Source organism: Lampris incognitus, chromosome 13 (assembly GCF_029633865.1).
Source record: "Lampris incognitus isolate fLamInc1 chromosome 13, fLamInc1.hap2, whole genome shotgun sequence".
In the NCBI taxonomy this organism is placed as follows: Eukaryota; Metazoa; Chordata; class Actinopteri; order Lampriformes; family Lampridae; genus Lampris; species Lampris incognitus.
Window position 1 is genome coordinate 47,907,401 of NC_079223.1, and position 17,153 is coordinate 47,924,553.

General features: G+C 45.5%; 1 protein-coding gene across 4 annotated transcripts in view; it reads right to left on the bottom strand.

Annotated features, from left to right (window-relative positions):
* Nucleotides 1-17,153, bottom strand: part of ltbp1 (latent transforming growth factor beta binding protein 1) — a 281,927-nt gene that overhangs the window by 116,070 nt on the left and 148,704 nt on the right. For all 4 annotated transcript variants that reach the window (XM_056292168.1, XM_056292167.1, XM_056292166.1 and 1 more), the window contains exons 9-10: nt 15,395-15,454; nt 7,245-7,367 (exon numbers count right to left, since the gene is read on the bottom strand). In XM_056292168.1, the coding sequence (XP_056148143.1) occupies nt 7,245-7,367; nt 15,395-15,454 (183 nt within the window). The remainder of the gene's footprint in view (nt 1-7,244; nt 7,368-15,394; nt 15,455-17,153) is intronic.

The following is a 17,153-nucleotide window of genomic DNA, read 5'->3' on the forward strand; positions in this document are numbered from 1 at the left end:
CAGCATTCAGAGTCATTCAGTACTAAGAGATATTACCTCTAATGCCTGTGACTGGGATGTGCCACTCCCAAAGGAGAATCACGAGAAGTGGCAAAGATGGAGAGATTCGCTACAAGACCTGCAAGAGCTGAAGATTCCAAGGATGTACACATCACTCCCCTTGTCTGCAGCTCAGAGCAGGGAAATGTGTATTTTTTGTGATGCATCCACCAAGGCAATAGGTGCTGTTGCCTAACTGCGAGTAACAGATGCCAAAGGTCACAATGAAGTGGGTTTCATTTACGGCAAAGCAAAGCTTGCTCCGAAACCTGAGATCACGGTTCCATGACTCGAGCTCTGCGCTGCTGTACTGGCCGTGGAGATAGCAGAGCTGCTCCAGGAAGAGTTGGACACGACACTGGATGACGTCAAGTTCTTTACCAACAGCAAGGTGGTGCTTGGCTACATCTTCAATGAGTCAAGGTGGTTTTTCGTCTGTCCACAATCGCATACAGCACATAAGACAGTCCACACAAGTGAGTCAGTGGAATTTTGTGCCCACTGACCGAAACCCAGCTGATCATGCGACCAGATCACTACCAGCTGACCAGCTGGCCTTCTCTTCATGGCTAACAGGACCTGCCTTCCTCGCTGATGCAAGACCAACTATGTGAGGAGACATTCAGCCTTGTCGACCCTGAGTCAGACGCTGAGTTACGGTCAGAGGTTACGACTTCTGTCACCAGTCTGTCGCACAACAAACTTGGCAGCGCACGCTTTGAACGATTTTCTACATGGAGTCCTCTCTTGAAAGCTGTTGCTTGGCTTGAACACACTGCTAAGTCCTTCATCCAGGCGTCCAAGGACACCATTTGCAATGGTTGGCATAGCTGCAACAAGCATCTCTATGAAGAGCAACTCAATCAAGCCAAAGCCACAATCATCTGCACTGTCCAAAGAGAAGTGTATGCAGATGAGATTAGATGTCTACAGGAAGGGCTGCCTGTCCCTAAATCAAGCCCACTCAGCAAACTCTGTCCCTTCATCAGGGCAGATCATCTTCCCAGAGTAGGAGGTCAGCTAACAAGAGCCCAGCTCACGTCAGATGAATCACAGCCCATACTCATTCCTGGCAGACATCATGTCACTCTGCTGCTAGTCAGACACTACCATGAGACAGTTCATCACCAGGGCAGACATTTCACGGAAGAAGCCGTAAGGACAGCTGGATTCTAGATTGTCGGAGGAAAGAGATCAATAAGTAGCACCATCTTCAATTGTGTCACTTGTCACAAATTGCGAGGCAAACAGGAGCAGATCATGGCCGACTTACCTGCTGACCGACTGCACAGATCCTCCCTTTATATATGTAGGACTAGACGTGTTTGGTCCCTGGCTTGTCATATCAGGCAGAACTCGGGATGGTCAAGCCAACACTAAGAGATGGGCAATCATCTTTACTTGCATGAGCACACCGGCAATTTACATCAAGGTGATCGAATCTATGGACACATCCTGCTTCATCAATTCTCTTAGACGTTTCTTTGCCATCAGAGGCCCTGTGAAGCAGTTCAGGTCGGATTGTGGGACCAACTTCGTGGGGGCCTGTAAGGAGCTTCAGATCAACAAGAAGGGTTGCCGCCACAACAAGCAAATAGAGAGCTACTTCTTAGACCGCATATGGGCGGGACCTGGGAACAGATGATCAGCGTCACACGCCGCATCCTTGATGCCATGCTGCTGGACCACGGCTCTGCAAGGCTCACACATGAAGTCTGGATAACCTTCATGGCTGAAGTCACTGCAATAGTGAATGGCCACTCACGTCAAGTCTCCACAGATCCAGACCAACCTGTCATACTCACCCCAGCCATGCTCCTCACCCAGAAGGTTAGCACACCTGCTGTACCACCTGGCCAATTCGACATCAGCAACCTCTTCAGAAGTCAATGGCGGAGGGTCCAGAGCAGGGGTGGAAATTAACTTTTTTGTCCACCTGCCACTGTGGCTGGTGGATTCCAAAATCTACCAGCCACTCAATTTTTTCACCAGCCACTTTCTTGTTTTAACCGGCAGTGTGTAACTGCATGTGAAAAATAATAAAACAAGATCTACAATGTTCAAGCAATAGGCTATTTTAAATATTTAAACTCTTAAAATACTATTTTCAAAATCTAGTTTACTCTTCTATGGTTTTCAAAATTGTGTACACTACCTTTAAAACATTTAACATATTTGTCAAAAAATAACCAGTGTATCAGTGCCACCAAAATTCCCCTTATTATCACATAAACCAAGACTGTAACAAGTAGAAGGAATTGCGTCAGTATGGGTCTTAATTCAACACTTAATCTAACGTTAGTAAATGACGATTTACTTGCTAACTACACGTAACGTTAGCTAGCTAATGATATTACATGACAGCTATATTCTGACCTTAATTCAACACTTAATCTAACGTTAGCGAATAGATTTTTAAAAAATTACAATTTACTTGCATTGCCACACGTAATCTGTAAATGGCCTTCATTTTTTCGCGATTGCGTGGGCATTTCTAAACAGTAGGCTCATCTTCTCCAACTGGGCTGTCTTCAGGCTGTTTAGTGCCTTCATGGCAGCGGTATCCTGTGGGGTCGATTTTCCCTGTACTATCTTTATTACATGGATGTGGCCTTTGGATGATTCATGGTCTTTTATGGCTTCCAATTTTAGGTTTTTAGTCCCAATAATGAAACTTAGCTTTCTTGTTGGCATCCGAAGCGTGTTGATGACATACCGAACAGAACATTGTCTGGCTTGTCTCCTCGTAAACTAGCCAATCACGGGGCTCTCTGTCTCCGTTGTCAGTTATTCTCCACTTCTCATTAAAAAACGTTTTCGTTTCGTCTTCGCCTCTTTAACCTGTCTCCTCCTGGGATGTTTTCTCTGCAGACCTCTTAACCCCTGCGATGTAACGCCACGTTGTGTTTTCTGGCTCTCTCCTCGTCCTCGAAAGTGTCTGTGTGAATTAGCAGACTCGCAAGACAAGCGTCCCTATACTCTGCCTCTGATTGACTAACCAACGATGGCAACAAGTACTAGCCAATCAGAGGCAGAGTAGGGCGGGTCATAGGGGGGAAAATAAGGCAGATTCGCAATTCAGTAAGTCACAAATTGCTACTTTTCTTTACCCGCCACCGTGGCTGGTAGGTTGAGCAAATTCACCCGCCAATACGCAAATCCACCCGCATTTGGCGTGTAGCGGGTGCTAATTTCCATCCCTGGTCCAGAGCCTTGTTAACACATTCTGGGATCGCTGGAAGAAGGAGTACATTAGCAGATTTCAAGGACATTTCAAATGGAGGACTGAGAGACCTAACTTACAAGAAGGGGATGTTGTTCTCCTTAAAGACACCCAACTGAAGAGGAACGACTGGCCAGTAGGGCTAGACCTTTCCCAGTGAAGATGGGAAGGTCAGAAGGATCGAGTTGAAGATCGTCCGCGAAGGTGAACAGAGACTATTTCTTAGACCTGTGTATGAGGTCATTCTCCTATTTTCCAAGGACACTACCTAGATGAGGATACACACGCACAAACACATATACCTACCTTGTTTAATTACCTTTTGAAGTTGTCTGTTGTTATCCCAGTAAAGTTTATTGGTTTAACATCTAATTAGATGCCAGCCGGGGAATATTCTGGCCCCAGTATATAAGTTAGAGTGCTTTGGCGCCACCTCGTGGTGGTAATTGATATAGGTCTTTAAACCTCTGTGGATTTAGTAGAGGCGCCATTTTGGCCAGAGACACATCAGTGGAGAGATCGAGTATTACTTCCACTTCCATCCTTTTGATTTCGCCCTTGATTTGGCACAATCTGTGAGTGTATCGACAATTAGATATTCCTGTGTTGATAGTGATTTTTTTTAAAAAATTTTATTTGCTTTTTTTTTTAAAATAAATTTATTTCTAGTTTTTCCCCTTATCCCACCCGATTAATCCAATGGCATATGGCCGGAATTCTTGTCGAATAACGCCCCTGGCTCACGTTTCCACAGGAAGGAGATAGTCGTAACACCAGCTTCCACCGGCTGCTCTCGCTATTTTACATGCTGAAGCCTCGCAGGGTAAGCCTGAAGGTATGCCCTGAAGGTAAGCCTCTCATTACCTTCAGGCCGCGAAGGAGATGTAGGGAGAATGCTTCCGGTTGCTTGGCTGCAGGCGCCCGGATGGGCCAGAGGGGTCGCTGGAGAACGACGAGTCCCTGAACACTACACCGATCGGTAACACTTTAGTATGGGGAACATATACACCATTAATTAGGTGCGTATTAGCATGCAAATTAGCAACATATTGGCTCTTCATTGGTCTTTATTAAGCACTTATTAATGCCGTATTCTGCATGGCCTTATTATACAACCAGTAAGCCATTAACTATGAGTTTTCCCTCTATAACCTCAGAAGTATTGCTTATTAGTAGTACCATCTCAATATGCTTTGCTTAGTATGGCCTTTATAAGGTGGTAGTACCACAAGAAGAGTTATTCTCCCTTACTAACACTTAATGAATATGGTCTGTTCTTACATAACAAAACACAAAACTACAAGTGTTCATAGTGTTAAATTACTCTAAATTCAGTTGTTGTTACTTAGAATATGTTCCCCATACTAAAGTGTTACCCACCGATCTATACCCACTATCCCTTCTCGGGTAAGGGTGGCCTACTGAATGCCTTACCCCGTGGACGCTCTGGCCATGACCGGTTACGGCGAGTCTGGGATACGAACCTCCCAGCCACATGACGAGCGGATTGCAAGAACGGCGGTTTATTCCGCTCAGCCATCAGAGCGGCCATCATTGATTATTTTTGATAAATACATTTATTGTATGTGTTTACTCACCTCATAGTTCATGCTAGCAAAGCGCATGTTAGTATGCTAGCTGGCCATAGCTAGCTGGCCATAGCTAACTGTATTTTGCAGTCATAATCATTGTTAAATACTTACCTTAGTACCTTGGTGATTTGTTTTATGTAGATTTTATCACATAATGTAGTCAAACAGTGTACATTTATGTCAATGTATAATATAATTTGATCATTTGTGTTATTTCATTGTCATACTGTACATTCATTCATTCGTGTTGCTTTATTCTTGTACCTGTTACAGTTTCACAAAAGACTTCTACTAAGGATACCTGAACCTTGACTCCTGTCTCGGGTGTTTTATTGGAAGTGTGTTTAGCTCGCTGTCTAAGCTGTGTACTGCGTATACACATGGCCAGGGCAGAAGACACACCACAGGGAGATGCACAAACATGCACATATACAAACAAGCATGTGCACACGCAAACACAAACTTGTTGTGGTGACAAAATGGGGACATGCTTGACAACATGCTGTCACGACTGAAAAGCTGTTGATCAACAGGTCTCATCGTGAAACCCAGAACAGAATCACATCGCTAGAATTTCAATCATCTCCCCCTTTCCTCCTTCCTCTCCCTTCCTACATCCCTCTGTCCTTCTCGCTCTCCCTGACTCTCTTCCTTTCCCTTCAAGGCAGAAAAAAAGATGTCGGGTTTGGCTGAATGTCACACCTTGTGCAGCATGCGTAAACGGGGAGCAGGTTAGATTAATATGGTCGCACCATGCTTTCATCCATCGACTTTGATTTGTTGCCTACAGTCATATGTGTGTATTTAAAGGTAGAACGAGTAGGATTTGTCAGTTGCAGTTTGTAAACACAACATTCAAAGTCGGCCCCTCCTCCCCGGCTCAACGTCACCAGAAGGACACACCCCCTGACTGCAGTTTCCAGAACACATCCCAGCGTATAGGCCAACTCCGCGTTGCTCTTCGACCCTATCCTCTCCCTCAGTGCTCGCCAGCTGGTAAAAGCCAACCCCAGATTCACTCTCGTTTTGGAACGAGCTTTGTCCGCTTGGTGTTTCGCCTCGTTATATTTGTGTCTTTTCGGCGCTGTGTCCGCCACTTTTGTAGCTTCCTCTTGGATGCGTGCTTATGACCTCGATCTGGCACCCGGTTGCTACGTATTTATAGAGTCCTGCTGCCCAAAATTTAACGCCCAGAAACGTCCCGAACACAGCAAAATAAGAAAGTACAGGCAAAGGACAGGGTCTCTGCAGATACAGACACCGCCACACACATCTAGTGGCTCATACATGATGACTGAGAGGGATTATCTTTCATGAGTCTGTACATTGTATTTTAGGAACATCCTACTCGTTCTACCTTTAAGAACACAGCATTCCAAGCAATCATTGTTTTGTTTGTTATTTGAAACCGAGGGAAATGATGAAAAGTCCAACATCATATTTCCCATGTTATCTGTGCCATGAAGCAATGTCATAATGTCATATCTGTGTGTAAAAATAAAACGGTCATAGACTGCAGCTCAAACTGACGGTTCACAATTGGATGTAATGGCTTTTGGTGGATGATGAATGTTGACAAGTAGGGTGAGATTGAGGATGAAAGAACAAAAGAAGAGAGAGAGAAAGAGCGAGAGAGAGAGGAAGGGTGAGAGAAAGAGGGCAAGAGGAAGAATTAGAGACAGGAAGAGACAGAGGAAGGAAGAGAGGGAGGAAGGGAGAGAGAGGAGACAGAAAGAGGGAAAGGGTAAGAGAAAGAGAGAGGGCGAGACAGAGGAAGGGCAAGAGAGTTAGAGATAGAGGAAGGAAGAGAGAGAGAGCACAAGATAAAGATAGAGAGAATAAGAGAGAGCAAATGAGAGAGAGGGAGAAAAGGAGAGGAAGAAGAAAAGGAGAGCAGGAGAGAGAGAGGAAGGTGAAATAAAATAAGAGAGAAAAGGTGAGAGAGAGAAAGGAGAGCAAGAGAAAGGGTGACAGAGAAAGTGAGGAAGGGTGAGACAGGAAGGGTGAGAGAAAGAGGGCAAGAGGACGAACTAGAGACTGGAAGAGATAAAGGAAGTAAGAGAGGGAGGAAGGGAGAGAGAGGAGACAGAAAGAGGGAAAGGGTAAGATGAAAGAGAGAGGGCGAGGCAGAGGAAGGGCAAGAGAGAGTTAGAGATAGAGGAAGGAAGAGAAAGAGAGAAAAAGAGAAAGATAGAATAAGAGAGCAAATGAGAGAGAGAGAAAAGGAGAGCAGGAGAGAGAGTGGAAGGTGAAATAGAATATGAGAGAGAGAAAAGGTGAGACAAAAAGGACAGAGAGAGAAAGGCTGACAGAGAGCGCGAGAGAGAGAGAGAGAGAGGGGGAGGGAGGGAGAGAGACAGAGAAATAGAGTGTGGTGTTGTGGGACTTACGTATGCAGGTGGAGAGGGTGGGGTCGGGCATGTAGCCGGGCTTACACGTGCACCTGTAGCTCCCCATGGTGTTCAGACAGTCTCCATTAGGACACACCCACTGCAACTGGCACTCATTGAAATCTGTCAACCAACAGAACAATGGACACATGACGGACACAGTAAATAAATCTCTGCTTCCAGCTTAAAGTACAGACCTGCATGAAGCCTATGCATGATGCAATGTGCAAGGATACATAGACTCACTAGCCTTTGGCTAACGGGTCGGACCCTTTAGTCAACTGGTTAATGTAGTCGCCCGTGGTGTGGAAGACATGGGTTCGCGTCCCAGCTGCCGCGGTTCCCGGCTGCCCCCCTGAATTTGCTTCCGATGGCCTCACGGTCTCAGCATCCCACTTCTGACACCAATGTAGCGAATTCAGGGGGCAGCTCTGGAACTGCCACAGCCGGGACGCGAACCCGTGTCTCCCGCACCACGGGCGATTACATTAACCAGTTGACTAAAAGGTCCGACCCATTAGCCAAGGGCTAGCAAGTCTATTTATCCATGCATGTTACAATGAACGAGTGAAACAAGCAACACATTTGTTTCACTGTTATATGTTATAATGATCTGAATGTGCAGCTTTATTTTGTAGAAATTTAAAATTAATCTTTGGAATGCAAATGGTAAGCACCTTATTATGAACACCTTTAGAACCGGCCAGTGTGCACAGACTTCCGTTTAAAATCACTTAGCAAATGTGCAGGTTTTATTTGATTTCATTAACCAAAGAGACATTTATCAGCCTATTATTATCATTAATATCACCATTATTATTATTATTATTATTATCATCATCATTGGTAGTAGTAGTAATAATAATAATAGTAATAATAGTAGTAGTAGTAGTAGGGTAACCCTTTAAATTACAGTCCATTCATTACACAACTGGCTAGCCTACAAGTAAAATCAATATAATTGAATGGTAATTACTGATTGATATATGTATAAAATGGAAGCTCATCAATATTTCTAGTTTGTTTTCTTGCCATATTTATGTTCTGTTAAATATAACCCATGTTAAACACAGTATAAGATAAAGTCACAAATCACATTTCACCGAACACAAGTATTTTGAATCCTTTGTGTAGCAGAGGAGAATGATAATTAACTGTTATACTTGAATATAAGGTGCATATGGAATTTCATGCTGTCCATACTATAGTTACGTTACTCTGAAGGACATTCAGTGGCAGTGAACCAGCAGCCCTCCCTACGTGCTCTGTGGAAATTGCAAAACCTGAACCTTCACTCTGAAGTGAAGACAAAATTTATTTAGAAAGTTTGATTTCTGTACAAAAACTTAAACCAACTCACTGAGGATGCAAAAGCCATTGCATTCTTAGGGCCAGTCCCAAACCCGGATAAACGGGGAGGGTTGCATCAGGGAGGGCATCCAGCGTAAAATCTTTGCCAAATCTAATATGCGGATCATAAATCAGATTTCCATACCGGATCGGTTGAGGCCCAGGTTACCAACGACCGCCATCAGTACTGTTGGCCAAAAGGGTGCCGGTGGAAACTATGCTACTGTTTGGCGAAGGAGAAGGAGAGGGGGAAGGCATGTCTTGAGGCAGCGGGAGGGGAGGAAGGGTAGGAGTGTGGAGGTAAGAGTCGGAACTTTGAATGTTGGCACCATGACTGGTAAAGGGAGAGAGCTGGCTGATATGATGGAGAGAAGAAAGGTAGGTATACTGTGTGTCCAAGAGACCAGGTGGAAGGGGAGTAAGGCCAGGAGCATCGGTGGAGGGTTCAAACTCTTCTACCATGGTGCGAATGGGATGAAAAATGGGAGTAAGGGTCATTCTGAAGTAAGAGTATATCAAGAGTGTGCTGGAGGTGAAGAGAGTGTCAGACAGAGTGATGAGTATGAAGCTGGAAATCAAGGGTGTATAGCTGAATGTTATCAGTGCATATGTCCCGCAAGTTGGGTGTGAGAGTGTGAGATGGAAGAGAAGGAAGAATTCTGGAGTGAGTTGGATGAAGTGGTGGAGAGGGGACCCAAGGAGGAGGGAGTGGTGATTGGAGTGAACTTCAATGGGCATTTTGGTGAAGGAAACAGAGGTGATGGGTAGATATGGTGTCAAGGAGAAGAATGTGGAAGGACAGATGGTGGTGGATTTTGCAAAAAGGATGGAAATGGCTGTGGTGAATACATATTTCAAGAAGAGGGAGGAACACAGGGTGACATATAAGAGTGGAGGAAAGTGCAAACAGGTGAACTATATCTTATGTAGAAGGCCCGATCGGAAAGAGATTGGAGCCTTCAAGGTGGTGACAGGGGAGAACTTAGCTAGGCAGCATCGGATGGTGGTCTGTAGGATGACTTTGGAGATCGAGAGGAGGAAGAGAATGAAGGCAGAGCCAAGGATCAAATGTTGAAGAAGGAAGACTGTTGTGTGGAGTTCAGGGAGGAGTTAAGACAGGAACTGGGTGGCAGTGAAGAGTTGCCAGATGGCTGGGCAACCACTGCAGAAATAGTGAGGGAGACAGCTAGGAAGGTACTTGGTGTGTCATCAGGACAGAGGAAAGAAGACAAGGAGACTTGGTGGTGAAGGCAAAGCAGAAGGCGTATGGTGAGTTGTATGACCGGTTAGACACTAAGGAAGGAGAAAAGGACTGAAAATATGCTGACAAGTGAAGAGAGTGTGCTTAGAAGGTGGAAGAAGTACTTTGAGGGGCTGACGAATGAAGAAAATGAGAGAGAGAGAAAGTTGGATGATGGGGGGGATAGTGAATCAGGAAGTGCAGTGGATTAGCAAGGAGGAAGTGAGGGCAGCTATGAAGAGGATGAAGACTGGAAAGGTAGTTGGTCCTGATGGCATACCTGTGGAGGCATGGAGATGTTTATGAGAGATGGAGGTGGAGTTTTTAACTAGATTGTTTAACACAATCTTGGAAAGTGAGAGGTGGCTGAGGAGTAGAGAAAAATCATACTGGTACCGATTTTCAAGAATAAAGGTGATGTGCAGAACTGTAGCAACTACAGAGGTATAAAGTTGATCAGCCACAGAATGAAGATATGGGAAAGAGTAATAGAAGCTAGGTTAAGAGGAGAGGTGACGATTAGCGAGCAGTAGTATGGTTTCATCCTGGGTACATTAAACTGCAACCGTCGGGTCATCAGCGACTAAACCGGCACCCCCACTTCAACTCTTGGGTTGTTGTGAGGAGGGTGTGTGCACACCCAGCAGGACTAACAACAAAACCTGTCAAAGGGCAGATGAGTTCCTCTGTGAACGAACAGGCATTCATATCTGGAGAGGAGATAGGGACCACCAGGTACTTCCCCTACTGAAACACAATGATGAGTCACCTGTTGAGGCATCAGCTGTCCTGTTACAACCTCCATAGGTTACGGAACTGATGATGATGGTGATGATGATGATGAGTATTGTTTCATGCCACAAAAGAGCACTGCAGATGCAATGTTGAGAATGTTGACTGAGAAGTATAGAGAAGGTCAGAAGGAGTTACATTGTGTCTTTGTGGATTTAGAGAAAGCATATGACAGGGTACTGAGAGAGGAGGTGTGGTATCGTATGAGGAAGTCGGGAGTTGCAGAGAAGTATGTAGGAGTGGTGTAGGATATATATGAGGGAAATGTGACAGTGGTGAGGTGTGTGGTTGGAATGACAGATGGGTTCAAGGTGGAGGTGGGATTACATCAAGGATCGGCTCTGAGCCCTTTCTTGTTTGCAGTGGTGATGGACAGGTTGACGGACAAGATCAGGCAGGAGTCTCCGTGGACTATGACGTTTGCGGATGACTGTGATCTGTAGTGAGAGTAGGGTGCAGGTTGACGTGAACCTGGAGAGGTGGAGGTATGCACTGGAGAGGGGAGGAATGAAAGTCAGTAGGAGCAAGACGGAATACCTATGCGTGACTGAGAGGGAGGACAGTGGAATGGTGAGGATGCAAGGAGTGGAAGTGACGAGGGCATATGAGTTTAAATACTTGGGATCAACTGTCCCAAAGTAACGGGGAGTGCAGAAGAGAGGTGAAGAAGAGAGTGCAGGCAGGGTGGAGTGGGTGGAGAAGAGTGTCAGGAGTGAGTTGTGACAGAAGGGTACCAGCAAGAGTTAAAGGGAAGGTTTACAAGATGGTTGTGAGACCAGCTATGTTATATGGTTTGGAGACAGTGGCACTGATGAAAAGACAGGAGGTGGAGCTGGAGATGGCAGAGTTGAAGATGATAAGATTTTCGTTTGGAGTGATGAAGAAGGACAGGATTAGGAAGGAGTATATTAGAGGGACCGCTCAGGTTGGACGGTTTGGAGACAAAGCAAGAGAGGCAAGATTGAGATGGTTTGGACATGTGTGGAGGAGAGATGCTGGGTATATTGGGAGAAGGATGCTGAATATGGAGCTGCCAGGGAAGAGGAAAAGAGGAAGGCCAAAGAGGAGGTTTATGGATGTGGTGAGGGAGGACATGCAGGTGGCTGGTGTGACAGAGGAAGATGCAGAGGACAGGAAGAAATGGAAACGGATGATTGACTGTGGCGACCCCTAACAGGAGCAGCCGAAAGTAGTAGTAGTAGTAGTAGTAGCAGTAGTAGTAGTAGATTTCTCTACAAAAATTTACAGACTGAAAATTTGACAACTGGGTAAATGTAGGGGTTAATATTGCATGTGTAAGACGTATTTTTTATTTAGAAGTTGTTGCTAGCATTGTGCTACAGTCCATTATCCATCACAAGAAAACCAAATTTAGAATAAAACTCACCACTTTTTGTGAATTTGGGGGAAGTTGGAGCTCTGACTAATGAATGGACTGTTTAAAATAGAGGCATTATGATAAAGCAGTCTCTCTTTCTCCCTCTCCCTCTTGCTCTCTCTGTCTGACCAGACTGCAGTCCTTCCATATCAAACACAGACCTCCATGGAAACACAAAGCAGTGCAAAGGCCTTCAATCATGGCTTAAGGATGGCTAAATGCTTCAGCCCCCCTGACTGATTTCTGATTTGTGAATCTGCAATCAGCACAGACCAAAGTAAAAGGGGAAAAAAGACACACACACACATACGTGTGCACGCACGCACGCACACACACACAACCATGTGCATACCACACACCTGCCTCCATGTGCGCACAGATAATCAGACAGAGGAAATACAAACACCAACCCCCTTGTCCTCTTCCCTCCTCTTCATCCTCATCCTAACAGACATGCGATTTACTGGGGAGGGTGGGACAACATGCACGGTTATTGGTTCGCACTGTTGCCACAAAATAAGATGGTTCTAGGTTCAATCCCCACCCTTCTGTGAGGAGTTTGCGTGTTTTTTTATGTTTACACGTGTGCCCTCTCACAGTCTGACATACATATGAAGTGAATTGGAGGTAAAGTGGAGATCCAAATTGCAAATCAGTATGAATGGAAGAAAGAAAGAGTTTTGCAAAATCCTCAATTGACTACCTAATAGTGGTAGTAGTAGTGGTATGCTTGCTGTCAAGCAAGTTCTTGTTATGGTCTTATGTCTCATACTCCCTTCTCTAGACACTGCATCTCTTTCTACAGTTTTACTACCACATACACATAATATACGTGTATACTGTACATTCCATCCATTATCCCAACCGCTTATCCTGCTCTCAGGGTCACAGGGATGCTGGAGCCTATCCCAGCAGTCACTGGGCGGCAGGCGGGGAGACACCCTGGACAGGCCATCACAGGGCCCACACACACACACACACACACATATATCTACCTAGGGACAATTTAGTATGGCCGAGTCACCTGACCTACATGTCTTTGGACTGTGGGAGGAAACCGGAGCCCCCAAAGAAACCCACGCAGACACGGGGAGAACATGCAAACTCCACGCAGAGGACGACCCGAGATGACCCACCCAGGTTGGACTACCCCGGGGCTCGAACCCAGGAACTTCTTGCTGTGAGGCGACCGCGCTAACCACTGTGCCACTGTGCCGCCCTATACTGTACATGTACAATACATATTATACAGACATAAAACATTATATCCCACAGTTTTTACACTACAACAAAACATTCAGATTTTTATGGTTCAGGTTGCTTTTACCCAACATGGCCACACGTATGTAGACACCCCTTCAAACCACCATTCCAACAAGTCAGTTTGTCTAATTTCTGTCCTGCTAGAGCTGCCCTGGTCAACTGTAAGTCTGTTATTGTGAAGTGGAAACGTCTAGGAGCAACAACAGCTCAGCCGTAAAGTGGTAGGCCACACAAGCTCACTGAACAGGACCGCCGAGTGCTGAAGCTCATAGTGCGTAAAAATCATCTGTCCTCGGTTGCCAAACTCGCTACTGAGCTCCAAACAGCCCCTGGAAGCAACAACAACACAAATACTGTTCAACAGGAGCTTCATGAGATGGGTTTCCATGGCCGAGCAGCTGCACACAAGCCTAAGATCACCATGTGCAATGCCAAGCGTCATCTGGAGTGGTGTAACGCACACTGTCGTTGGACTCTGAAGCAGTCAAAATGCATTCTCTGGAGTGATGAATGGTGCTTCACTATCTGGCAGTCTGACGGACCAATCTGGATTTGGTGGATGCCAGGAGAACGCTATCTGCCCGAATGAATAGTGCAAACTGAAAAGTTTGGTAGAGAAATAATGGCCTGGGGCTGTTTTTCATGGTTTGGACTCAGCCCCTTAATTCCAGTGAAGGGAAATCTATGCTACAGCATACAATGACATTCTAGAGAGTTGTGTGCTTCCAACTTCGTGGAAACAGTTTGGGGAAGACCCTTTCCTGTTTCAGCATGACAACGCCCCTGTACACAAAGCGAGGTCCATAAAGTCATAGTTTGCTGAGTTTGGTGGGGAAGAACATGACCGGCCTGCACAGAGCCCTGACCTCAACCCCATCCAACACCTTTGGGATGAACTGGAACGCTGTCTGTGAGCCAGGCCTTCTCGCCAACATCAGAGCCTGACCTCACTAATGCGCTTGTCGCTGAATGGGAGCGAATCCCCGCAGACATGTTCCAAAATCTAGTGGAAAGCTTTCCCACAACAGAGGAGGCTGTTACAGCAGCAAAAGGGGAACTGACTTGATATTATTGTCCATGACTTTGGAATGAGATGTTCAACAAGTAACAAGTGCTACAGGCAAGTTGTGAAAAAGATCGTACCTGCAGAAAGGTATGGTGGGTAAGTTTAACATTAGTTCAATCAAGCTGACACATTTCCTTTTTCTTTTTTTTGTGGACTTTCCTCCCCCTTTTCTCCCCAGTTGTATCCGGCCAATTACCCCACTCTTCCGAGCTGTCCCAGTCAGTGCTCCACCCCCTTCTGCCGATCCCGGGAGGGCTGCAGACTACCACATGTCTCCTCCGATACATGTGGAGTCACCAGACGCTTCTTTTCACCTGACAGTGAAGAGTTTCGTCAGAGGGACATAGCATGTGGGAGGATCACGCTATTCCCCCCAGTTCCCCCCCAAGAACAGATGCCCCGACCGATCAGAGGAGGTGCTAGCGCAGTGACCGGGACACATACCCACATCCGGCTTCCCACCCGCAGACACGGTCAATTGTGTCTGTAGGATGCCCTACCAAGCTGGAGGTAACACTGGCATTCGATCCGGCGATCCCCATGTTGGCAGGCAATGGAATGGACCGCTACGCCACCAGGACACCAAGCTCACACATTTTCTTCAGAAAATGTAAGATTTTCGAGTTATTCATATTCATATTATTATAATGATTATATTATCATTTTTTTTAGTATTATTATCCTCAGCAAACAACTACCCTTCACACTAAAGTGGGATGAGAAATCAAGTCTTCTCCCATCAGAGTAATTTAGAGGTCAGGTACTCTGTTGCTATATATGTTAGAAACATGCAAACAGAGAAGAAATAAAAAATAAAGAACACAGCCTCCATCATAGAGTTGAATATACATTCAACCCCTCCGCTTTTCCAACCTCCTCTCTCTCTCTCTCTCTCTCTCTCTCTCTCTCTCTCTCTCTCTCTCTCTCTCTCTCTCTCTCTCTCTCTCTCTCTCTCTCTCTCTCTCTCTCTCTCTCTTGCAGGCTTTTTGTCATCATTTGCTTCACAGCTCAGGTCTTGGTGATAAAGACTGGTGTGGCGTGCCATCCTGCTTCTTCCTCACCTTGGCAGTGAGAGGAGTTGACACGTTTGTAGCCCAGCGGACAGTCCACCAGAGGGATTGCTGAGGAAAAAGAGAGGGAGAGAAAGAAAAAAAGATTAAGAGCGAGAAAAATAGACAGAAAAAGAAAGGTCAAAATGTTCAAAATATTGAAGTCTTGTGATAGTTTCACCTGTACATTTGAATGACGAATGAAAAGACCCCACACAGTGACAACAGTGCAAGCTGTCTCAGCTTTCCTCGTCACATAGACGTCTACTTTAGGGACTTCTCCTGATCATAGTTTGAAGGCTCTAACTTGAAGTTTAAAAACCACCGTAATTTATAATCACACATTCAAACAAATATCCTCTCTTTAAATATTCATGTATTGTTTATTGCATCAGTGCAATATGTTTCTTACCAGTGCAATAAAAAATATGTAAATGCTTACAATATGAATCTTGTTCTACGCAAGCAGCATTACCATTTTGTGATTATTTGTGATGGTGTTTTAATTGTAAAGAAAAATACCCCAGCTCATAACTTATTTGACCAGTAGGATTTTCATCAGAGAATTAGCGTTAGTGATTAATATTCCTTTGAGTTCCAGAGTCCCCTCCGAGAATCCCCACCTTAACATGGTGGAGGGGTTTGGGTGTCCCGGGGATCCTGGGAGCTGTGTTGTTGGGGGTAATAGCTCCTGGTAGGGTCTCCCAAGGCAAACTGGTCCCTGGGGAGGGGCCAGACTAAGAGCGATTTCTGCCCACTAAATGTTATATTAATTATGTTACCAATGAGGAACACAATGAGAAGCACATTTCTCTCTCGTTTGTATATACCTATATTGTTGAAATGAAAATCCCATGTTTCAGGTGGCTATTATCCACAGATGGCAGGTTGCCAAATACCCATTTGATCTCCACTCAGTAATGTGCTGATCTGTGTGAACAGTCATCTTGCTTCTGCTTCTAAGTATTTATACTGTACCTGTTTTGCTAACTACATAGATTAGCAGTTCAGAGCATATGCTGGGGGGGGGGGGGGGATTCATGATAAATGTCATCAAGTCACCATCAAATCCCATTTGTCTTGATTTAATCTAAGAAGTCTTGTTGCACTGTTGCCATGCACATCTTCATCAATTTAGACTCAAAGACTCAAGGATAGGGCCTCTGGGTAGCGTGGCAGTCTATTCCATTGCCTACCAACACGGGGATCGCTGGTTCGAATCCCTGTGTTACCTCCGGCTTGGTCGGGCGTCACTACAGACAGAACTGGCCGTGTCTGCGGGTGGGGAAGCCGGATGTGGGTATGTGTCCTGGTCGCTGCACTAGCGCCTCCTCTGGTCATTGGGGGCACCTGTTCCGGGGGGAGAGGAACTGGGGGGAATAGCGTCCTATGCGCTACGTCTCCCTGGTGAAACTTCTCACTGTCAGGTGAAAAGAAGCGGCTGGGTGACTCCACATGTATCAGAGGAGGCATGTGGTAGTCTGCAGCCCTCCCTGGATCGGCAGACGGAATGGAGCAGCAACCGGACGGCTCGGAAGAGTGGGGTAATTAGCCGAGTACAATTGGGGAGAAAAAGGGAGAACCCCCCCCCCCACCACCACCACCACCACCACCAAAAAAAAAAAAAAAGAATACTCAAGGCTAAATAACAGTAATTTACATGGTATATACAAACTGTCTTTTGGGCCACACTGTACAGACTTTCTTCAATTCAAACGATGGGAGTACACCTCCTCCGTTTTGATCATCCAGTCTACCATTAATATAATAT